Source organism: Falco punctatus, assembly GCF_963210335.1.
Source record: "Falco punctatus genome assembly, chromosome: 9".
Taxonomy (NCBI): domain Eukaryota; kingdom Metazoa; phylum Chordata; class Aves; order Falconiformes; family Falconidae; genus Falco; species Falco punctatus.
Genome location: NC_137589.1, coordinates 29,549,029 through 29,574,102, shown reverse-complemented (window position 1 = coordinate 29,574,102; position 25,074 = coordinate 29,549,029). Strand labels below are relative to the sequence as shown.

At 51.6% G+C, this 25,074-nt stretch overlaps 1 protein-coding gene across 7 annotated transcripts in view; it reads left to right on the top strand.

Moving 5' to 3' along the window:
• The first annotated feature begins 783 nt into the window (after positions 1–783).
• BTRC (beta-transducin repeat containing E3 ubiquitin protein ligase) overlaps positions 784–25,074 on the top strand; it is a 144,598-nt gene continuing 120,307 nt past the window's right edge. Inside the window, exon 1 of one of the 7 annotated variants that reach the window (XM_080402399.1) lies at positions 784–23,113. In XM_080402399.1, the coding sequence (XP_080258525.1) occupies positions 23,066–23,113 (48 nt within the window). In that variant the 5' untranslated portion in view covers positions 784–23,065. The remainder of the gene's footprint in view (positions 23,114–25,074) is intronic. The other 6 variants (XM_080402397.1, XM_080402398.1, XM_080402400.1 and 3 more) reach the window with 6 other exon arrangements.

Here is a 25,074-nt window from a genome sequence, read left to right as displayed (position 1 = left end):
TCTCCTTTTTTTTCCTATGGATGGCTGGAAGAAACTCATCCTCACTCTCTCCGAAAATCAGCTTTCAAAGCCAGATTTTGTTAAATGTGCTGGGCTTTCCAAAAATCAGAACAACCCCCCGATTGTCATTTCTTGTTTATTTCGCCTTACTGAGTCCTAAATTGGACACAAGGGCATTGCCAATTTATAAATAAATAACAAGAGGGTTTCTACTGAAGTGAAAAGTTTCCGCAAAGGGTTTGCTTTAAGAAATGTTTTATCCAAAATGTCACCCAGTTTCATCAGCATTCGCTGCAGATGTGCAGAGTTCATGAGCAGTGCTACCTTTTGCCCTTCCCTGCTAAGTCATCAGTGTCACCAGCTCTGTTGCCTCTCATCTCACAAGGAAAATAAGGCTATGACTCCACTGACTCCATCCAAATAACACCTTGTTGCTTGCCCAAAACCACTCATGGCATGCAAAGCACCGCCCTTCCAGGATCTCTGCATGCCCTCTGACCAGCTTGGCTCCCACAGCAGGCAGCAGATGTGAGATGAGGAGAGCCAAGGGGCTGAAATCTAGCAAAGTGGGGGACTGCTGCTGCCTTGTGCCCGTGATCTGTGTCTCTGGGTAACTCCAGCCACACTGCAGACCAGCGAAGGAAAATTAACTTCACACCGCAGAGGTCTATAGTCTTTTTTTGATAGTGTGCGAATCACAGAGTGTTTGGGGGAGACAGGGACTAGCAACCTTCTCTGCTTCCCCAAGTTTCAGGGTTCCCCAAGTTTCAAGCCTGTTTCAGGGTGCAGATCAGTGCAAAGGTCTTGGTGGCTGATCAGGCTACACAATGTCACAAACGGGACAGCAAAAAATACAGACTCAGGAGTATCCTGTATCTGGCTCTGAGGGGACAATGTGCTTGTGGGAAGGATGTTAATCCCGGCTACTTTGGTACAGCATTTCATGCCATGCTGAAAGGGATCAGCAGGCAAGGCGCCAGCAGAATGGCATCGTATTGTTGTCAGAAAGTGGGAAAACTGTGGAATAAGGAAAAGTTTGGGGTGTTAGGTTTCACTACAGCAGATGGGAAAATAAATTAATATGAGGAATTTGGGAATTTACACCGGAACCTTGACTGGACCCACCATCCATCTGGGCTGCCCTTCATCCATCCCTCCATCCATGGATCTTCTGTGAACCACCCATTTATCCGTTTATCTTCCTCTTCCTGCCTGTAGTAATTGTTGGCACAAGGCATCGCACAGGGGAAACCAGCTGCAGAGCACAATGTCAATTTGTATCGGTACTAATTCCCCAGGAACGATGCTTCATGGTCTTACAGGCTTTCTAGTTGCCCCTTACACGTTAACCATTTGCATGTAGCAGAACAGCCATCCCAGCATTTCCACAGTGCAGGGCCTGCTCAGATAGGACAATTGCAGGCAATTTTCTCCCTGTTAAATCAGGACACAGGGAAGCAAGGAGGCTGGTGGTGAGGCCAGTGAGACCTGGAGCAAACAGAGCAGAGAGGGAAGCAGGGAGGGTTGGATGCAGTCTGATAGGAGATACCCGGTGGGGAGAGGTGAGGACAGGAGAAATAAGGGGTGTTGGCAGGAAAACAGGCACGAGGGAGAGGAGCAAAGAGTCAGAAGCTGCAGTGGTGGGAGCAGATGGGCTCATGCTGTGCAGGGGTGTCTTGAAAGGGTCCTGCAAGGAAAAAGGAGCTGTGAAAGGTAATAAGAGAGGCCACAAGACCCGGCCTCCATGTTCCCCCGAGGTGAGCAGCTCTGCTGGCTCCCTAGCCTGGCGGGCTGCTCTGTCCCACACTGCTCCACAGCACTGTCAGTGTTTTTCCAGCTGTCTCCCCTCTCCAGGGCAAACCCTGGGGTTTCAGCAGGAAAATGGCAAGACAGCATGTTCCAAAGTCATGTCCATAGTAAATCCCTGTTTGCATCCCTGGAGCCGCTGTGGGCAACAGTGGCTGGCGTACTGAAGGTGAGCCATGTGTCACTCCCATCAGAAATGAGGCAGACAGCATCCTGGCCCAGGTGGTTATCCTGTCCCTGCAGCACTGGGAGGCTGCCCCGATGCCGTGTCCAGTTTGGGAGGGCAGTGGAGAAGCTGGGTAGGGTCTGGTGGCCGGGACCATGGCAGGGGCCAGTGAGGAGAGAGCAGATCAGTCCTGTGCTGTAAGACAAGGTTTGTATTGCATTACCCATGTGTGTCCCTGTGTTTCTGCACCTTGGACCAGCCTTGCAAGAAACCTGAGAGTTTATTTGTTTATTTGAGGTAAATGTGAAATATCTCTGCCCCATTGCTGGGATCTATCTTCAGATGCCTCTTGATGCCTCTTAAACCTGATCCAAAATGTTTCGCACTGGTGTGCCTGGAAAAGGGACCCAGGTGCTCTGCTCTGAGCTCATGATTTGCTCTGGGCACACACTTTAGAACTTTGGATCAAGGCACCTTTCCCTTCACCTCTCTCTTTCCTCAGCAGCACAGGTCACACCGGAGCCAGCCTGGCTGCTCCTGGGTGATAGGCTACATAAACCAGGGAAGTATTCTGGACCTCTAAACCCCAGGATCCAGGGAACATATGCTGAGGGGAGCTAGAGGGTGGCCTACCTGCTATGAGGTTTTCATCCCCTTTGGAAACATATAGGTTGGTATGTTCTTGTCTGGTATCAGCATCATCATGTGGCAGCAAGGCACAGAGTCAAGTTCCTTGTGTCACCCCCATGTGCTCTGCTCTTTGGTTCCCCTGGAAGCCCCTTGAATTTTGTGTTGCAAGGCTGGGAGAAGACACAACAGCTCCCTCTGCTATTTTGTACACAGTTTTCTCCTCTCCCTTCACATTCACCCCGTCCTTGTCCTCTCCTGCTCTCCTACGAAGGGAAGTTTTCCCAGTCTCCCTGTCAGAGGTTCAGCCAGACATCCAGGCAGGAAAAGCTGCAGTTTCAGGATCCTTGTAGGGAAAAGAAATGGCTTAATGCTTAAATACCCTCCCCGCCATGTTGACACCTTCCTCCCCCCGACCTGGCGCGTGTTGAGCGAGCAGCAGGGTACCCCAGGGAGCTTTGCTCCAGCTGCATGCTCATCAGCCATACGGGGCGCACGCAGCGGTACTTCGCCACTAACGCTCGCCGTGTTTAATCACACATCTGTGGGTTCAAACAGATTTAGCCAGCGCGGGAAGGGACGCGCCAGGTAGCTTCAGGTGACAGAAGTTGCTGATTCTGGTTAAACTGTGAAAAACAGATTAGTTAGGGAGAGGAGAGAGGCAGTGTCATGGCAAGAGGGGAGCCATGGGCATCCTGGCCCAGGCATCCGTGGTAACAAAATGTCTGTGTGTGTGTGTGTGTGTGCATACATCCATGTGCATATGGGAACATCCAGACCTTTATACCTCTTTGATCAACGTAGGGTGCACAGCCTGGGTCTGCTGCGCTCCTGCTACTTGGTTCACACATGGGTCAACAGCGCCTGTGCACGTGGGTGATGTCTTTGTACACAGAGCAAACCCCACGTAGGTTTGAGCTGAGATGTTTGTGTAGCAGTCAGTGCAGGCTGCAATGATCCCATGTGGATGTGTTGGGACAACAGTGTGTTGCTCTGTGTGGCAGAGCCCTGTGTGGGTGTTTGGCAGGAGGAAAACTTGAGTCCATGTAGGTGTTTGCTGAGGTCTGTATCTGTGAGATTTTTTTTCTTTATTTGTTTGCATGCACCAGCAACAGAAATGAGTGGGGATGCTGCATCTTAAGCACTGGGGGAAGTCAGGGCTGGGAAATGAGGTTTTTGGAGCTTGGGCTCCTTCCTTTTGCATGCACGTGTGTGTGCGTGTTCACCCCGCTGACAGGCACATGTGTGCAGGGAGCGTGTGTGTCCCACATCTATACATGCACTCAGCCAAATGCCTGCACACAAGCTCCTGAGGAAGGAGGTGGGTGGGCTATGGTCCCTGGCTGTTGGCCATGGCACAGCCTGCATGGCACAGCCAGCTCAGAGCAGCCTCTCCCCCCTTGTGCCCCTGGCACAGTCTGCCCTGTTTGGGGAAGGGGAGAGGGGTCAGCCCGGGGCTGGCCCCAGGCATGGTTGGCTGTCACGGCCGGCAGCACTACCATGCCCAGGGATAGAGAGCCAGGACACGGGGGCCTGATGCTGCAGCTCACCAGCAGCTATTTCGGCAGTTCCCACTAGCTGTCAGCACGGGCAGTCACAAGGTCCCCCGGGCTGCCTTTTCCCCCAGGGATGCTCCCGAGCTGCCTGTGCCTGTGGCCTGACCTTTACCCTGCCTCTGCTGTCCCTGCCTCCAGTTTTCATGGTGCCCTGTTGCCACCTCTTCTCCTGCCTTCAGCCCCAGCTAGCAGCTTTCGTGCTTTCCCATTTCTGAGTATATCCAGGCAGCCCCTTGCTGCCTCCTGCCCAACTCAGCTCATTGTCCTTCGGTCCCAGCTTATCCCGTGTCTGATACACGGGGTGTCCAGGCTGGCAGCCGTGCTGTGCTGACTGGTGGAGGGGACAGGTGGGGTCAGAGGCAGTCTCTGTTCTGCAGCATGGCACAGTTCAGAGCCACATTTGACTCCCTCAGCGGGAGGGAGGCGGGCAAGGTAACGGCTGCTCTTTTAGGAACACGAGCATCCATCTGGTGTGCTGAGGGCACAGGGGGTTTGGCACCCAGGAGCTGGCTCTGCCACCACGTGTCCTTGGAAGGGTCAGACCTGAGCTCTGCCTGGAGAGAGAAACTTGTCCTTCCATCTGACCTTGGGGCTAAGTGGTCCCTGTGGGGCACACCGCATCCCTCAGTCCCTCTGCTCTGCAACAGCTCTCCACGCAGGCTGTGCGCAGGCTGGCCTCTGCCTGTCTCTTCCCAGGCTATGTCTTGACCCTGACTGTAACAGTAGATCTGGGGGACAGTGCGTTGGGCTCTGCACCTTGTGCCGTTACTTGCATCAGTGTAAAATGTGGGCATCACAGCATCACCTTGGAAGAGCATTTCATACACCTGAGGTGTGTTTGCAAATGACTGTACATCATACTGAAGGGTGAAGAGTCTGGAGATGCACAAGAAATCCCCACCAAAGCACACGAGGGGCTGAAAGGGAAATGCAATGGCAAGATGGGATGCACATGACCAGGCTAAGGAGAAGGCTCTAGTGGCAGTGGAGCATGTTTAGTGGCTTACCGTAAACCCTATTGAAACTCTGTAAAGAAAGAAGAGGATTTAGCTTATTCCACTCCTCTTCCCACTTCTCCAGTAGCTGCCTCACTTTCCCTGTGCAACACTGGCTATTTTTGTTTCCCTCTCCTATGGTTTAGTAACTAGCCCTCTGTTTCCCTCAAACTTGGATTTTTGTTATTGTCTCAAATGGACCCCAGAAACAGAAGGTAAATGCACCCCTTGGATGCCAACACATCTCTGCAGATGCAGGAGCCTGCTGGAAGATGTGTCCTTGGGAAGAGGCAGCAGGGACACCCGGATGCTGGTATAACCTCAGTGTTACTGCTGACAGATGCACAGTTAACGTTTTGTCTTTTTAATGTGTGTCACTTTGGGATCTAAAAACTCAAACTGGTGAATGGAAGTCCCCTTGTGCTGCAGCATCAAGGCTCTTGCTTGAGTCCCAAGCAGAGCAGTGACTTTCCATCCCTGGATCTCCTCTGTGTGAGTGCCTGGGGGAGCCAGTGACACAGTATGTCCTCATCCCATGGGAGGATGTTTCCCAAGTGCTGCTGTGTGAGGGATAGCAGCTCCTGGACTGGACAGGCTTTTTGGGGCACCTGGGCAGGTTTGGGGACAGACTACGTAAGTGCCAGGGGTGGCAGAGGAGGAGTGTGCTTTGAGGTTTAAGAGCTCCTTGAGCATTATTTTCTGTGGGTGGATTTATGCCATAAGGATTTACCTGTGTCCCCGCTACCTGCTGCTGAACAGAAACCCAGCACCATCCCAGGTGCAGCAGCAGAGGCTGGAGTTTGGAGCAGGAGGGCTCAAGGCTGCTCTTCCCCCAAGGATGTGTTTGAGGGCCAAGGGGGGAAAGTTGGATGACGACGGGACATGCAGGGCCCACAGGTTGTCACACTGATTCTCACAGAAAAAAACAGCAGGGTTCATTGATCCATGTCCCCAGAGCCCACCGCAGCCTGCAAACAGCACCACGACATTCACAGCACTCCCTCCCTCTCACTGCTCCACACTCACCATCACGCTGCACTCCCAAAACTGAAGCTGCGGCTCAGTTCCCCTGGCATCACCAACAACCAGGGTTGTGAGACTGACTCGCAAGCAAACACACCGGGGTGCTCACCCCCCTTGCCCCCCACCCCGCTCCCAGCAGGACAGCAGCCCACACCGTGCCAGGAGCCCGGTGGGCAGCACACACAGCCTCTGCCCGCGCCCCCGCGCTCCAGGAGCCCCCCACGCCTGCTCAGCCGCCCCGGCTGCTTGGAGTTTCTCCCTACTGAAGAATTATGTAGCATGAAGAAGCAGGCTCCACCATCTTGAACTGGCAGTGAACTTTGCTTTCTACATATAAATACAGATAGCAATCACACCCCAATCAGCACACAAGCTTCAGGGCATCATCACGGCAACTCTAACTTTCCCATTACGATAATGTGATTTTCACTCAGTCTATAATATCACCAGCCATGAATAAAACAACTGGCTTTTTCTCTCTTTCTCTCTCCCTTCCCTCTCTCCCCCCTCCCTCCCTCTCTCTCTCTCCCCCTCTCTCGGATCACAGTCTTTGCATACTAATGATGGCTGAATATGGCTTCCAGGGTGTGATCTCTGATGGAGGGGGGAGGTCAGGCTCTGGGTGGATCCCTGGTGCTCTCCGGTCCTCACATGCAAGCCTTCATCCCTCTTTTACCCTCCTGGTTATGTGGAACCCGACTGGACAGACAGACCTAGCTGGACAGACAGGCCATCGCTGCCTTCTTGCCCCATCTGTGTCATGCACCTGGAGTGGGGCAGGGACACACTGCAGCTTTTGTGGCCGGGTGAAGGAGGGGGTCTTCATTCCAGAAGCCCCCCAGCCCCTGCCCAGCTCCCGGGAGCATCCTCCATCTTTGCTCTGAGGCTCTGGTGTGTGGGAAATATGTCAAGCCAGGATTAATCCTGCGCCGGGGCACCCTCAGCAGCGCACCCCTGCTGCTCAGCCAAGCTGTTTGTCTAACCGCGTTCAGGTCTGCTGTCCCTGAGGACACACAGAGGCCAGGTCAGGGAAGCAATCCGGCTGAAAAAACCCCTATCACAAAAAAAAAAAAAAAAAAAAAAAAAAAATTTCCCACGGGGATCATGTCCCTGATCCAACCCACTACACAAAGCAGGGCTGTCCCAGGGAATTGCCTGGATTTCCCCTCTGAAAAGCAACTTGCTGGATCAAACCCATCCTCTTCTGGGTCCCAGCGCGCTGCCAATGTCATTAAGGGCTACCGCAGAGGAGAAAAGGAGAAACCCCTTTTGCAGTCTTTTAGGGAATAACCCTGACCAAGGGTTCCTGTTCACTCCAACAGCTCCAGATAAGCTTCCACCTGCCAGAAAGGGCTCCTGACTGACTCTGGTGTTTTCCAACAGACTGAGGGTCATGATGCATGTTCTGGTGTAACCAGGTCACCACTGTGCCCAGTATTACATGTCCTGCTCTGCATCCAGCCCCAGCAAATGTCCTATGCCTGCCCTGCACACCCCTGGCCAGAGCTGGCACCCAGCTGGCATGGGGGTGGCATGGAGCAGATCCCCCCGCATATGCAGGAACTCAAGCAAGATATGTCAGTTTGATTTTGTTTCCCATTCTCCCTTCAGAAAATGCCATGCCAAGGAACAAAAAACCAGGAGCAGTTTTGCCCATTTGAGGCCACGCTGATCCAATGTGCAAAGCCAAAGCTCAATTCACTGACATCTTCCCCCAGTTTGTTCTCTGCCACCAAAGTTTTCAGTAGAAGTGTGTTGTCTGGGGACAGCTGGTGTCTTAGAGAACTGTGAAGTTCTCTAACCCCGGGCTCCATACCAGAGCCAAGCACTGTTCCTTTAACTCCTCTGCACTCAATGCTTTGGATAGGGTTATTACCTTGGGGTGGGCAATTGATTCCCTTGAACATCAGCAGCTGACCCTGGGTGGGAGCTGTGCTGGGGAGAGCTGGCAAAGCACAGGACTAGGTTATAAAATGCAAGAACACCTGCTTGTGCCTTTTGTTTTCTCCCTAAGATCTACAAAGTGAGAGAGGTAAGGAGGCAAAGTCCCTGCCTGCTCTGCTCCAGGTAGGTGCCTGTGTGCAAGCTGCCGTGTGGAAGGGACTGGCTCTCCTTTTTGCAAGGTACAGGGATGCATCAAGCACTAATTGCTCAAGTGGCTGTTGAAATGCCCGTGTTCCTGACCAGTGCTCCTTGCTGTGTCAGGATTGCTGCAGGATGAGTGTTGAGCTACTAGGGTCCTCCGAAGGGTGTCTGAAGGAGCATTGCAAGGAATTAGGACCAGAAATGGGACAGGATGGTGCCTAGACTTTGTGGAGGGCAGGTGTGGGCGTTGTGGCTGAAATTGTGAACACCAAATGAGTTGTCTTGCTCACTTGCAAGTTTTTGAGTGCCCAAAGGGGAAAAACAGTCAGGAAAACAGAAAGGAGAGGTGACATCCTAAATTGTGCTACAGTTCTTTTACTGTGCATGAAGGGTGATGGACTGCATGGGGCAGACTCTGCTGTTGCTAACCTGTGCCAATGCTTTACTGCCATGGCTGAGCTGGCAGGATGGGTGCATGCAAAGAATGCCCTGAGTACTCTCAGCCTGAAAACATATAGCCGGGGTCTGCCATGTCACAGAGCTGCTGTGCAGCATTGTCATTGCTCCTGATTGCTTTGCTGGAGAGCTGCACAAGGGAGATGGGAGACTGTCCCTGCAGCCTGTCTCTGGGATAGGATGAGCCAGGAAGCTGCATATTACAGAACCTTGCAGCAAAAGCTGGCACCAAACCCTCCTGGTAGGGTGTACCATAGGTTGGCAGACAGGGCATCTCAAAATGAGACTGGGACAAGCTGCCTGTTCCCTCCTGCCTGTGAGTGCTCACACTTTCTAAGTGTCCTCATATATCAAGCTTCTTTCCTAGCTGGTGGCTGTCCCTGCAGTCTAGGTGGCTTTGGGGGTGACTCTGTCTCCACTGTCTCTCTGGTGTGAGATGGGCTGATCCAGAAATTCAATGGGTCCTGTTGCAAGTAGTCTGGAAAGTGCTCTCTGCAGATGAGAAAAGTGTGCTGGGCTGGTGTACTCCAGAAACCTGTGCTGGGGTCTGTCACCTGTCTTTTCCCCAGCCCCCAGCAGTGCTCTGGTCTGGAATGTCGGATGCTTTGGGGTTTCAGAGCCAGGCAGGAATGAGTCCTCAGCATTGCAACTGCTTTGGCTCCTTCTCCAGTTGGGAATGGCTCCCTTGCCTTCCCTGCCTTAAACAGAAGAGCAGAGGTGCTCCAAAAGCTAGCAGGCACCTTTGCCCGTTGATCCCCCCACAGGGCTCACCCCACACAGCAGGGGACATGTCCCTCGGTGGGTGACATAGCTGGCTGAAATGGATGGGGCTGTAATGGAGGTACCTGCCGGCAGGGCTACCTGGGAGACACTCTTATCTGTCATCTGATTTATCCAGGTTAAAAGGCTGCAATCAGTCACCAAGGTAGATTCATTCCCCAGTAAATAGTGCCCGAGGGCTTCCAGGACCTATTTTACTGCTAAGCACTCTCTTTCCAATGCTTGAATACCTTTGTTCCCGACGGAGCCATTGCTGGCTGATATATATAATACGGGGAGTCCCAGTGACTTTTTTATTTTTGCTCTGCACAGCTCCTGGCCTTGTCTTGGCTGTGTTGGGCTGCACGATGAATGATCTGTCCAAAGCTTCCTTGCATCTGGGGGCAAATCCAGCCGAGACTGCTCATGGCTGCTGGGAGACCTGTCTCTGCGAAACAGGCTCTGCCCAAAGCCTGGGTGACGGGCACAGCGAGAGAGGAGAGGTTTGGAAGGGAGGGAAGTGATGCCTGGAGTGCTGGTGGGGCTGGCCCTGGTCTTGAGCTGGGTGTGACCCGGCTCTCCTGCCATCACTGCTGCTGTTGGGGCACTTGGGAAGGGGGGGGGGGGACAGAGCTGGGCTGAGGGAGCGTCATGTGCTGTGGGTGTCCAAACAAACAGTTGTTTGCTCCAGTGACTCAGTCCTGCTGGACCCACCTAGGGCCCATCCCCTATTTGGGTTTGGATACTTCCAGGTTCAGGGAGGACTCCCAAGATGGGAAAAGCAGTGACAGACATCTCTCTGACTGTGATGCCTGGACCCCAGTGATCACCAGAAAAAGGGCCCCTTTTGCCCTCTGGGGTTCAAATGTTACCTCTCATGACGTGCCACAAAGCCATTCTGGTTTTTTCCTCTGGGCACAGATCTCCCCTGCCCAGGCCCTGTCATTCTGAGCATGTTTGTATCTGACTTGGTGGTGGAAGAGAGGAAATCTCTGGCAAGAAGGCCATGGGCGCAATATCAGTTTCTGTCCTCATTTTAATTTTTTTTTGTTTTCTTTTCATCCCACTTGAAACCAACAGTGCAGACCCCTGGAACTGCTGGCAATGGGCTGCCATCCCCGTTGAGCTCTGGATGCTGCCTGCCTCGCCGCCCCAAAGGCGAGGGGAAAGGCTGCATCTTGCTGCCTCCTTGGGGGAGCTCAGGAGCCCTTTTCTGCTACACCTTGTTCCTATGTACCTTTCAGGCACTTCTGCAAATATCTGAGATTTGGCTGCTCTTTATTTTTTTCTGTCTTTGACAAACCTCTTATGTAGTTTATCATCCCAAATGGGTTTGTTAACTTCCTCCCCCTCTTCCCCATCCCCTCCCACTCCTCCTCCTCCTCCTAATTAGATTTAGAGTGAAGGACTAATGGAGTATTACTGTGAGGGACTAGGCAAGCTTCCCAAAGTGCTTACCTAAGGGGAGAGCACTTTGACTAATAGATGTGCATTAAGGCTGTGCATCCTCATTGTCCTGAGAGTGGGAGGAGGGGGCCAAGAGCCCAGAGCAGAGCTGCAGGTTTTGGTATCACTGTCTCTCTCCAGATTTCCAGACCGTGCTGTATAGTTGGACTACTACTGCGCTCATATGCACCCTCAGGGATGGGTTTCAGATGTAGCTTGCCCTTTGGTGACACCCCAGGCAGGTGGATTTGACTTCCAGTAGATGCAACATGGTCCTTTGCCAGCTAGATATGAGCTTTCTGGCTTGGGGGAAGGAGGTCTTTTTTCCCCTGCCATGTTTGTACAGCACCTAGTGCAGGAGGACTCCTTTTGTCCCCTGGGGGCTGCTCTGAAGTGAAGGGCCTGCACAGGTGCTTTGAGCATTGGATCACCCAAAGCTGCCCTGGGACAAGATATTGGGACAGCCAGAAGGAAAGCAGAGGGGTTTGTCTGGTGGTAGAGCACTTCAAGAGCTGCAGTACCCACACTTTCCTCCCAGGAATGTCATGGGAGATTTTTCCTGCTGGTACTTTGGCTTTAAAGCCTCCTGAGCATTTCCCAGGGACTGCATTCAGAACTGGAGGGCTGGAGGCTGGAGCCATGCAGAACCACACAGCCTGAGCTTTGGGGACACGCTGGGATGATACAGTGATGATCAGTTTGCAGGATCAGGGATAGAGAGACAACTTGTTTCTGACCCTGTGCTAGGGTACGGAATCAATTGGATCACCCTGGCAGCCATCACCAACAGTCATTTGCAACCTTAAGTATTTTGCAGCTCAATCCTCTGGACCCCTGGAGGGCATCACACTGACATTTTAAACCCTGTAAATGGCAGCAGTGCTGGGTGGCACCAGGAGAAAAGCCAAGTGCTTCAGTAAGATGTGTGCAAGCGTGGGTTTGCACATGTGTTTGCTGGTTAAGTGGATGGGGACACCTAAACTTGGGAGAGCAGTAGCAAAGGGAGCTCAATGAGGGTGTAAACTGTGGGTGGACAGAGAGGATGGGAGAGGACATAAAAGTGGAGAGGAGTGAACTGGGGCTGTCATGGCCACAGCACACAGCCTGCGCGAGAAAGGTTTTCTGGAAGCTAGGTTTGGAGAAGCAAAGTCATAGTGTCTATGAAATTGTGGTGGCCAGGTTCAGGGGACTCCTGACAGGGGGTTCTGGAAGTGGCATCAGGGGACAGCTTATGGCATGTTTCTGAGACTCCTTGTTTTACCAGGGACAGAGCAACTTGCTAAGTGGACACAATACGTGCATGCAGCCAGCCCCACATTTGTGTTTCACTTGGGCTCTCCAGGTCCCAGATTTCTCCCTGCCATTTCTTGCTCGGAGCCACCCTTTTGGCATCTGACCTCTCAGCAATCTCAGTTAGATAAATGCTGGCTGTTGGGGAAGTTTTTTGTGTTCCTGGCTTTGCTCTCTGATTATCAGTAGCTCTGAAACAGGTGAGGTGTAGGCATAGACGCAGGACGGCTTTATCCTCATCCAGCTTCACTCACTGAAGTCAATACCTGCTCTGAGTCACCCAGACTCCTGGTATCCTCCATGAGGATGCTTCAGGAGGCAGGTCAGCCAAACCGAGCCTGGGCATCAGTGCATAAAGAGCCTGTGGGCAGTGGTGGAAGCATGGCTCTGTGCATCTTGTCCATCTCCTTTTACACATCCAAGGGCATGAAACCCCAAGCGCGGACACTGATATGAGGACTGAACTTGGCCCAGCTGCAGCATGGATCGCAGCTTGCGTCCCTGGCTCTCAGGCTCCAGGTTTTCAAGTGCTGGTACCTGGCGTAGTGTGTGCTGGGAGAAAGGAGTAATCCACCATAGCAAGAAAAGCATCCCCAGAATAATTGCCTACGTGCATTTGAAGTTCCGAGGGGGAGATGCAATGCTCTCCTGTTAGAGGGATGGGGGTTACCACCATCTTGGCCACCCAGCCATGCAAGGGGCTCCTTCAACCTTATTTATTCCAGCACTGGGGAGGAGGAATATGGGAGCTCCCCATGAGCTGGACACTGCTCCCTCCCTGCCTTGGCGAAGGCATGACATGAGGCCGCAGAGCGGGGTCACTCTGTCGTGCTCCCATCAGGGAGGAAGCCTTCCCACACCCTGGCAAACCCCTAGTGAAAGACAATCAGGCTCACTGTCACCAAGCTAATTCCGATGGCATAAAAGCAGTAATGAAATTCACGGCAGGATTAGCCTCTCCATCCAATGGGCCGGCGCCACAGTGACATATCGTGCTTCTTGCCCGAATGTAACACACCATCTAATTTACGTCGTGTAGCGAGCGGGAATGAAATGTTCATAAAGAATTGCTGAATCTTGTCACCTTAACTGCGGCCCCGGGCTCTGAGGCATCTGTCAGGGAGAGGAGAGCGGAGAAGGAGGCTCCTGCCTTGCAAAGCTGCGACCAGGGCTTTAGGAAAGGGGAGATAGCTGCATTAATCTTCTGGGTCTGTGCAATGGAGATGCAGCGTGTGGGGATGAGGACTCGAGGCTGGAGGAGGGGGGCTGTACAGCTCCCTTGTGTGTGCACGCTGTACTGAGTGGTGCCAGCGATAGGAAAGGGGCTGTTAGATCTCCCCCACCCCCAGAACTGCGTGCCTGGGATGCATGAGAAGGGACCTGTGGCGGTGTGGAAATAAGGGGCAGCATCCCTGGAGATCCATGTGCTCACAGCAGAACACAAGTTCCCAGTTTCCATGCTGGGTCCCATGGGCAGGTACACACCGGTCAGCAACTGTGGGTGTTTGTCTCCGGAAGTGTGTGCAAGTGTGCATAACCCTTCTGCTGTGGCTTGGCAGCCCCATTCCCCCGCCTCTCCTCCCTTCCCCAAATGTTTATTTGCAGTTAATTTTCATGGATCCTAATGGCTTGGATCCTGCTAGGGGGGATCATGCTTGTCTTTTCAGTCAGAAAGTTTGCAGAAAAAAATAGCCCTTTCCTGTTGTGTTTGGAGTAATAGCGTATTGGTGTCCGGAGGGGAGTTGGCAAGGAAACAGGGAAGTTTATTAAGAGTAAGAGATTGAATTCCACTGGGTTTAATTGGAAGTGCTTGAGCAAGCAGGAGAGGGAGCCGTCCAGTCCAGCCCCCTGGAAACAGCAGTGCTGTCCCCAGGCTCCATGCCCATGGGTCTGGCTGCTCTGAAGCCACCTCATCTCCTTGTCTGCTGGGGAAGCTGCAGGGTCTGGTTTGTTTGCTTCCTTGGGGTCATCTGTGCACCTCAATCCTGGCTTCCTATTCCATCAGTAGGTAGAATCCCACATGGGCTCTGGAAATGCTGGGTCAGGAGCGGTGCAGCTCTGAAGCAGCTGGGAAAAGGCAGTATTTGAGTCTGCATTTTACTTTGGAAGCAGTTTCAGGGCACAAGGCGTGCAAGTGAGACTTGGGCCCTGTCCTTCCTGTGCTGACCTAGTCTGCTCCTGTGAAAATCCGGGGTTTCCCCATAGGCAGGGACAGCACAGCTCCAAGCTGGGACTCGACAGCGGCTGGATGGTGTTCAGGTATCAGGTACGTAATTTGCAACGGGGATATGTTTTGGGAGAGTAACCTAAACTTGAGAAACCTGTTCTGCTTTCCCATTTTAAAGCAAGCAGAGTGAATCCATTTTAGATCCCAATCCCCTCACCATTCTTCAGTGTACAGAAAAGTCTCCAAGTCAGATTCCCATGGATGAAACCACCACCTGCCTTGGGCTGGGCTGGACGCTGCCAGCAGAATGAGCTGCAGCACCTTTGTGCCTCCACAACACTGACACTTGTAGGTATGCAAAGCAATATGGAATTGTGCCTTTGTGGTTGCAAAATGAGCTGAGTGCCAAAAGCTCGATCCCCTCCCAGAAAAGCTTCTCCTGCAAGACTTTCTCCTGTCCCATACTGAGTTGCAAGAGGCATCAAATACTCTTTTTGCTGATGAAGGTAAATGGGGGCTCAGGCTTTTGTTTCACCTTGAATCCAGTGGATTGCTCTGCTGAAAAATTCCAAATTAAAGAACAATAAATAAAGTAATAAATTATTTAGTTGAATTAAAAAAATGGCTTCCCCACAAATTAAGATATATTGCTTCAAATTAAATGTTTCATTAAAACCGAGATTAAACTTTTGGGGGCTGGGGAAAGGAAGACTTTTTAATTTGGCTGAAAACCTGAAAACTGCCATTTTGCATTGCTTTAATTGCAAACTCTGGAACAAAAGTGACAGAAATTTCACAAAGCACAGTTGTGCTGGTTTGGTCTCCGCTCCCATCCCTCTGGGAGACCAGCAAATTTCTCTTTCAGACTCTCCAGGGTGGCGCATGGCTGCAGACTTTCAGCTGCAAATCCAAAGCGAGCATGTCTCTTATCCCAACGAAACCTCACAGGAAAGTGCTTTAACTGAAGCACTTTGCAGCTCTTAGGCTTTGCAAAGTCTTGTTTCTCCACAACCTTGCTTCGTGGGTGAAATTGCCATAGTGGCTGGCTGTGTTCCAGCTTCCCCCTCTGAAATGAAAACTGGGAGTTTCCAAGGCACAACTCTTCCCAACCTTGTCCTACTTCGTGTATAGCACGCTGTGTGCTCTTTTGTTTTTATATACTTTTCTTTTCAACTTCTTCTTGGTTGATGACCTGTTCTGGGACTCTTGAAGGTGGGATTTCAGCGATATGTCATACCCCAGTCTCCAGATGTGACCTTCGCCTCTGACAATGTGAGATGTAACCTTGTGTCTCTGTTTTCTTGTGGTCTTACCCGTGTGGAGCTTTACTACAGGTTCTCACAAGCACATGGCCAAGCCACAGAGCTGAATGGGACAGCCAGCCTTGCACAGGTGGAAATCTATATAGACTGAAATGAATGAGTTTGCTAGTTCTCTGGGCAGTGATCTGCTTTGCACTGCACCTAGCAGGACTGAACCTGTTGCGGGGGGGGATCTCTGAGGCCTGGCCGGCCGCTGCATGTTAGTACCAACTTTTGTACTCTATCAGGGACTGCTGAAGTGGCTTCCAGTTCAGCACATGCCTCCCTAGCTACTCGTGCATTGATTCAGTCGCTGCACGGCACCTTAGTGCTGGGTGTCTTTAAGATGGAGTGAAAAAGTCAGTGCTGCTCAATTTAGGAACAACGTCCACAGACGCTGTTGCAGAAGTAAATAATTGCTAAGGGGTCCTATTCTTTCCCCTCGGACTTTGCAAGAAAACCCAAGCTTAAGGTTGAGGACAAGTGGAAGAACTGTAGGTCATATGAAATGGTGCTGGAAAAATACTCTCCCCCTTGCCAGAAGGACCCCAGCCAGCAGACTTTCAATGGCAGAAGTGCACAAACTAGTTGGTCATGACAGCATCCTTCCTGATGCCCTCTTCTCCTTCTACAGCTGCAGGCTGACCGCTGTTAGTATGTCCTTCGCTTGTGGTGGTATCTGCCCCAGGTTTGCAAAGCTGGGACCATGGTTGTCTAACAGGACGGTTAGAGAAACAAGAGGAGTGCGTTTGGGATATTGGGTGGTGTCTGACGGAGGGCCAAGGCCTTATGATGTCTACTCTGGGTTGCTCTGAACCAGGCTGGCAGGAGCCTAGGCTGAGGCAAGGCTGTGTGCTCAATTTCCCTTTGGGTTTAAAAGGTTTCCCTAGAGGGAAACCTCTCCTGTGAGGGTCTTTTTGCTTTCAGGAGAGGCTTCCTGGCGAAGGGAACCTTTTAAAGGGCTGGGAAAACTTCCTTTTCTGAGTTGTCCTTCACGCACCAAATGGCAGGGATGTGCCTTGTGAGGAAGGCAGCACGCAGGGTACGGGGGCCAGCTCTGCAAGCGGGATCTCAGCCTCCTTCCCTGAGCAGGTGAATGGTGCTGGAGAAGCGACCTCTGAACTGCATGTGTGTTAGCACCTGGAGCTCAGGTCATTCTTAGACTCGTTGGGTCCATGGCAGAGGGCAATTGCTTTTGGACCTATGAATTGTAATGTCCCTCCAAGACACAGGGAAAGCTATAATTGCTGCAGCAAGCTGGCTTTTGCCAGGGAAACTCTCTTATGTACTTACATAGTAAGTCAAGAGTATTTACAGGAGATCTTGCTGCCTGTAACTTAAAGCTTTAGCGAAACAAATTGGAATTGCCTTCTGGAGGCCATTGTTATAAATTACAGCCCCAACATCTGTCCACATCTGCAATGTCTAGACAACTCGTCTCGGCTAGGAGCGTGAGCATGGGGGAGGCTGTGATCGCAGCAGGGAGGGGAAGCAAAGGGCTTATGCTGGGGCTGTGCCGAGCACCCTGGCTCGTGTTGCCCCTCTGCTTTTGAGCATGATGCTCAAAGTGGGGTCTACCCCACCCTGGCCAGGAGGGACTTACAGGGCCATCTGAGCCAGGAGAAGCCACATCTGCATTCCTCCACTGCAGCGTGCAGACTGACACCAGCAGCAAATTTGGCCCTTGGAAGCCTGGACTGCTGTTGCCTTATTTATTGCATGTTGGAGGATGTGAGGGAAGGCAGAGCCTTCAGGCAGGCTTGTTCCTGTCTTTCCCTGGCCCCTGTGCAGCGCTTGCGATAAAGAGGCCAGGCCCATCAGCTGAACGATTGTATTTTTTTTTACAGTTCCTAGCGCAAACCTTCTCATTTATATGTAAAGTAGCCATTAGTCATAGCTCTGTTCCCTCACACTGCCTGATGTACAATCACATTTTGCAGTGGATGAATCTTTCCACACAGCTGCTCTGCTATGAATAATCCGTTGCTGGGCCCATAAATCAGAAAAAAATCATGCACCTCCTTTGCCTGATCCTTACACAAAGTCATATATTTTACATGAGGACAAGCTAAATATTCATGAGGCTTTAAAAGGCTGTTCTGACTACGAGGTACTTGTTGGGGTTGTTTTTGTTCTGTCGGGTCAGGTTTGGTGGTTTGGGTTTGTTTTTCATTCTCATAAGAAGAAATCTTTCTTCCCCCTTTGCCACCCTCCAGGCAGCAACGCTGGGCTCCCAGTGATGGTCCTCTGGGCTTTCGTGTTTGCCGAAGGACCAATGAATTTGTCATTGCTGCCATCTCAAGGATGGGCTGACAGAACGTGCTGCAAGCACCAGAGGACATATTCTAGAAGCATGAGGGGTGTGTGGGAGATGGCCATGCCTCAGAGAGTGAAGAAACTGCTTTTGGGGGTAAAGAAGCGCTTCCAGATGTGAGCTGGGGGCACCCAGCCGCCTGTGAGTCGGGGTGCGTGTTTCTGTATGTGCACGGCCTTGCGGGGCAGCCCAGTGCTCAGCACCGGGGCCTCTGGCAAGACTGTGGGGGAAACTGGGAAGGCTGCTGACAATGGCTAAAGCCCCTGTTCAAGAACATTGCTGTCACCCTGATTTCTTTTAATCTGTATTTTAAACAAAGTACCTACAGAGTCCATGGACAGGACTGGGACCATGACTTCAGCATCTCCTGCTTCCCAGTGGCCAAGAAAATCCAGGGGGGGACCAGCACCATGCAGCCCCAGGAGCAAGATAGGAAACTGGGAAATGAGCTGAGGGTTACCTGCTCAGGATCCCTGTGAAGATCCCAAACTCCCAGGATCTGGCCTTCCCAAGATATTCCCCCACTCTCTGCCTTGGCCATCTAGAGCCTCTAGTGGCAGTGATGATGCTGTGTGAGCAGGGAGGGCTCAGCCTCCAGGAGGGTCAAGAAACCCTGACAGTGTGAAGACAAGAGGCTTTTCACCTGGTATCTGCTGAATTAGCAGCTCCCCTTCACTGAGAGGGACCAGTCTCATCCTTTCCTTCCCAACCCTGGAGCGCAGTTCCCACCTGCCCTCGCAGTAGTGCTGCCATTTGTCTGATCACAAGAAAAGCCAGTTTGACTTGCCAACGGAAGTGCTTAGTTTATATTTCCTGATTATAATTTTTCTGCTACTATAGTGAATTAAAACAGTTTACTGTGCTAGCAAGCAAGCGTCAGAGCTGGCACAAGGTGAGGGGGAAACGTGGCTGGCAGAGATAGGAGAGGGGATGCAGCTCCCCTTTTCAGCAGCAGAATGATAAATTCAGCTCAACCTGCAATGTCAGTCTGTAGCCTGACTGTTCTGGATTCTCTGCAGACAGGCCTCTTTCTGGTCATCACCTCCACATGTGCAGCCTTGCACATCTCCTTAGTACCGAGGTAATGAGTACTAGTCCTAGTCCTGTTCCATAATGTGAACATAATTCATACTGTGTAGTCTTGGACTCTTCTTTTGCTCTTGCATGACTCTGTGGCAACGTCCCTTTGTCCTAAAAAACTCCTTTGCCCACAAGCTGCAGGGAGCCATTCTACCACTGGATCCCCCAGGCTACTGTGCACCAAACCCCCTTGGCTGAGATGCCTGCGCCCTGTGCAAAACACCACCACCACCACGGATGAGCTGGGGATGGAGAGGCTGAGCTGAACCACTTGGACAGTTCTGGGTGCAGGGGTCCCTGTCCCCCTCTCATGAGCTCTTATGCTATCAAGCACTGTCTGTGTGCTCAGCACTGTGAAACACACCTGCCATAAAGGCTGCTGCTGCTGCCAAGATCCTGCAGGACAAAGGGAATAACAAAAGGTTCCTCCACTGGTGCTCTCCCCTCTTTTCTCTTCCCTTCCTTTTTGCTGCGACTTGGAAAGAATGAAGTCAAGGGACTGCCAAAGCAGAGGAAAACAAGTCCAAGCACACACAGATGGTGAGCCCACAAATTTAATTTAAAATCATTCTTTATTATTCAAAATATTGAAATTCAGGCAATAATGCCCAAAGGAACTGCACTGATTAAAGCTCCCTAATGTTTCATGGCCAAATCTTGCTGCTTCCACCAAGGGTCACTGGGACAAGAAGTGAAATCCCTCTGGAGCACAGACAGAGGTAGGGCTATACCTGCTGTAGATCGCTTAACCAAACAGTTACTTACTGACCCAATCAGCTTCACTTAAAGCAAAGCACCAGCTGTTCCTTACCCAATTAATGATTGCCACAGCAAATTAACATGGCGTTACACCAGGCGTGGATGTGGTCCGCAGAGTCCAGAATGCACAGAGCAATATGCTATTGCAAAAATAATCACAGTAATATCTTTACTGTTAGGTAGCATCCTTCATCTGGAAGGATGGTGAGCTCCCTGTGCGCTATATGGCTTGCTTCATGCAACATGCTCTGCAGTGAGGGTGTGGAGGGCAGGAAAAGGGGTATGTGATTGCTGTTTCAAGGGGAAAGTAAAGAGGAGCTGGTCAGGGCAGCTCTCCTGTGGCAGAGACAGCATCAACTACATGTTTGGCTCCTGCAATCCAAACAAATCATGATTTAATTGGTTGTAAATCTGCTGAACTCAGCGTGCCTTCCCTCTGCCTTATACACCACAGACCTCTCCAATGCCTCTCCTCCTGCTGTGTGATGTGACACTCCAATGGCACAGGACCATAGCAAGGATCTGGTGGGTGTCACAGCAAAGTGTGCTGGCAGTTCTCCTCCTCTGGGATGCAGTGGACATCTGTGTACATTGTACATTGGTACAAGCTGGTGGGTGTAGAGCTGGCCATCCTGCTGCAGCAAGCATCTTGTGGCCGGAAGAGACCATAAGGCTGAGCTGCAGATGCAGGCATCCAGGAGAGGTTCACATGGTGAGGTGTTACCTCCATGCTCATGCTGCCAGGCCAAGTGCTGCCTCTCTGAGTCCTTTCTCAGTCTGTCTGTGCTGTGGCGGAAACTCTTGCCCTGCCCCTCTGCAGTTGTTCTACATTGTGGGGTCCCAATGGCAGTATAGCAGAATAACTCAGCCATTCTCTTCCTCCACCAAGGTTAAGTCCAGCACCTAAACACTCATTAGCTTTTGCTCCACTTTGTTCATTCTTTTTATGACCCAGAGACGTTAATCCCCGGTAAAGTTACAGTCCAGACACATCAATCAGCCTAGAGGGCTTTGGGACAGTGGCGTCTAGTACTGAAGCATTACACTTTTCAATTTTCCTACAATTAGGGCAGCATCAGGTATTATTGACAAATAAACCATGCAATCAAGGCCTTGAGCCTGTCACGCTGCTAGGAAGAGGATCCATTTACATCCCAGCCAACTGCAGGATGCCCAGAGGGAAGAGACGCATGAGAGCCATACCTCAAGTGCCAGTACCCCCTGGTTGCCTGCAGTACTGTTACAGGAGCCATCCCTTTGTAATTATAGGACTCCCTCATTATAATTACTGTTATTTATATAATTGTAGTAAGTGTTTTCAGTACTGTCAGCTGTCTGGAAAATGCCCAGCCCTATTACAGCCAAGCATTTCAGGCGTTTCAGTGCTAAGAGTCTGGCCTTAAAGTATGATGACCAAGAGCATGGCTGGGCCAGTCCAAGGGTAGCAGGCCATGTCCTGGTGACCTGAAAGCTTTCTTTGGAAGATTTCTATGCTTTGGGATTGTAGAGGGATGACACAAGTTTATCCCTGCCTCCCTGTCTCAAGCTACTTCTCTGGGAGAATAGCTCATCCCATAGTGTCACACCCTCCATGGGCTGACATTCCGTGTCACCTCTGCTGGGTCATTGGCTGGAAGAGACACTCCTGGCACTGGGTCACAAGGCACCACCCAGGTCATCATATGTCTCTGCTGGGCATATTCTCTGCATTGCTTTCTCTCTGATTATCTTGTTTAGAAATCTGGAGGAGATGGGGCATTTAGGGAAAATGAGGGAAGGGGCTGGAGCACAGGAGAAGCTGGTTTCATACCTGTAACTTGAAGCTTCACTTTACAGGTCAAACACAGGAACAAAAAGAATGGGTTTAAGCTGCATGTTGGCAAGCAAGTGCTGATGTTTGTGTCTGGCTCCTTTGCATCTAAGCAGGAAGAAATTCAGGGTACCTTGCTTAAGATGCAGAGTCAAATATGTAAATGCAGCAAGGAAAAGAATCTGAGTGCTTCACTGGATGACAAACTGCATGGGAATCAGTGTTGTGTTTGCTATGGAGAAAAGAAAAACTTACTGGGGTCTTATAATTATCACTAAAGATGCAGGAGGTAACTCCTCTCTGTTGCTCCATGTGAGGTGGCTTCAGCTTTTGGGCACACTGTGAAAAATGTAGGAAAACTGGAGAGAGATTATACAATTTAACAAACCCAAGAGGATTAGAAGCGATGGCTGCCAAAGAGTGAGCTGGTCTGATCTGGTGTGCAACAGAGAAGATTAAAGAGGGATGGGGTGTTGGAGCAGGGTGATGTGGTAAATACCCTCCAGTCTGTGCAACTGCTATTAAGGGAAGGCTGGTCAATTTGTTTTTGTTGACTGCTTGGTACAGCAAAGAGAACTTGGCCCGATTTTCACACAAATTGATTTAGAAACGTTATTAGAGAAAAGGCAAAGTGTAAGGGCACCGAAGCACCACGGAAGGCTGTTTATGTGACAGAACTGAGCAAATATCCCTTAAGAATTGTGTAAGTCTCCTTGATCCATCCCAGCGATGCAGGTTTCCTCACCTCGTACCCCCTGCCGAGGAGCAGCAATGGCCCCTTTGGCCTGGCGTTCCCTCTGGACCAAAGGCCCCAGGTAGCGTGGGGGTACGCCAGCGAACGGCATCGACTTTACATGGCGTGCCGCTAACAAATGACTTCAAAACCGACCGTGTGCAAGCACGGTGTGCAGCCGGCACGGGACCCGGTGCAGCCAGGCTGTGGCGGGCGGCGTGAGCCTCGGGCGAAGCGCCCCGCCCGGGGAACCTGCCGCCAGCTGCCACCCGTGAGGTGCCGTGCCTCGAGAGGCGGCCTCACACCGCGCCGGGGCAGCTCGGGGCGGCAAACGGCCCCTGCGGAGGGGGGCGCCCGCCGACCCTGCCCGCCGGTCGCACCGTCACCGCCCGCAGCACTACAGCTCCCGCCCGCCCCTCTCCCGCGCACGGCGCGTGCGCCCGCCCGCTCCCGGCGTGCCCCGGGCCCCAAGGCCTCCTGGGCCTCGTAGTCGCGGCTGCTGCAGCGGGCCCTCGCCGGCAGCGCGGCCGGGGACTCCATTTCCCGCGGGCCTGCGGGCGGCGCATGCGCGGTGCGGGCAGCGGGGCGAGGAGGGGGACGCGGGGCAGCGCAGGTTCCTGTCTGCGCTGGCTGCGGCCTGGCACTGAGAGGAGGGGCGGCCGCGGCCCCGGCCCCGGCCCCGGCGCAGGACTATGGACCCGGCCGAGGCCGTGCTGCAGGAGAAGGCCCTCAAGTTCATGGTGAGGGGCCGCGGCGGTTGGTGGCGGGGATGGGCACCTGTGCGTGTGTCTGTATGTGTCTGTGTGTGTGTGTGGAGGGGCAGCCGTGGGGAGGGGCGAGGGGTGAGGAGGGGCGGAGGAGGAGGAGGAGGAGGGAGATGGGGCTGGGGGCGAGGGGCGGGGGGACCCAGGGGGAGGCCGGGCCCCTGAGGTGCGCTGGGCGGGCGGGGGAGGGTGCTGAGCAGGGCGCCAGAGGCGCCGTGGGGTGCGGGGAGGGGGCTGCATACAGGGAGCGGGACCCTCACATCCCTGGAAAAGTATCGGGTGGGGGGGGGGCAGGTAGGGGGCTGCAGGTGTCACCTGGGAGCAGAAGTTAAACTCGAGTGTGGCAGGAGCTGGCAGAGGGGCCCACTGGCACCGGGAGGGGTTGCGTGTGCAATTCCTGGGATTTTCTCTTTATTTATATGCCTTAGACTATCGTTCTGTACTGCATACCATCTCTCTGCAGTTTTATTTCGTTTTCCATTCTGCCGTGAAAGCTGTAAATATTGACACTTAAATCTTTCACCTGCTGCTGCAGCAGCACATCACTGATAGTGAACGTGAGGAGCACTTCCACTGTTAGAGGTGTGCAGGTTGGCCTTTGGCGTGGAAAACGGCCCTGGGGATACTTGCATCCAAGATGCTCTTCAAAAGTGGGCAGTTTACTTAGGTTTGAGGCGTGATGCACTTAAACTGTAGTTTCTTTCTCTCTTTCTTCATTTGTTGATATTTCTAAGTGTTTTGGCCAGAAACATAAGATTTAGAAATGAAAACAAACTGTTGCCAACTGAATTGAATGTAAATATTGGGTGCCCAAAACTGTTCTTTCCCTAAGGATATAATTTAAATGACTGGCAATGCTTGCTAAAAGTTTGTTTTGGATTAGTGCTTACAGTGGTACAGAATTACATCTAAGCTCATCAAGAAGAAGCAATTCTATTAAACCTCCAGAACATATGCCCAAAATGAAATTGAGGAAACGCTAGTTGCAAATTTTAATTTTTAATGGAGGTTTGAAACACTTGTTTGGCTTCTGTTTTTTAATCTTGTAGGACTTGTTCCTCTTGAGGCTTTTTGACCCTTTTGCTAGTAGTCTCCAAGTTTGTCAGATTTATAGAGTCTCAGCTCAGTGAAGTGGGAAAATGCTATGGATACCTAAATAGGCAGGGTAGCAATTAGTAATCATAAACTCTTTGGTGTGTGATTGGCCAGTGCGGTGTCCCAGATCCTGTTGCACTTGTGTTTGGCCAAGCTTGGTAATTACAACCTGCCTCTGGATAGTGAGTTTCATATCCTGCAAAGTTTCTGCTGAAACACTTTAGTCTTCTGACAAACAGCATTGTGAACATGCTATGCTGACTTCTCATATGCTGCTTTTTTTGCCCCCTGTGCTAAGATTCCCATCCAATGGGTTAGTCCAGATGTTTGAGATCTTCAGTGAGGTTGGGCCTGGGACCTGAGGGAATCCCTGTCCATCTCGCAGCTGGCTGTGTTCTACTTGAACAATAAAGCTCCCTGACACTAGGGAGAGACCTAAGCATGAGAGAGCTGCTCTCACAGGGGATGGATCTGTCAAGAGCACCAGATAAAGGGAGGCATTATCAAGGTCAGGCTGCACTGAGAACTAAAAGCTAAACCAAGTTCCTCAATGTTTTATTAAAATGCCTCTTGTATGCAAAATCCTTTTCAAAAATACAGTGGAAAGACGTGGCTTCCCTCTGTCCACTCTGAACTCTTTAGGGTATTTTTGCTCACAGATTGAGAGGGGAGTGAGAAGAACTTTTGTTTAACACATCTCAGGCTTTTGCTTTAGCTCATGTCTGTCTATAACATGGCTCTTACTTCATCAGCATAATTAAAGTAAAGTTTTTATCAGATTTGGTGGGGTCTTTTGGTGTTTGTGAAGGTGTGGCACAGGTAGGTTGTTTTGATACCTGAGG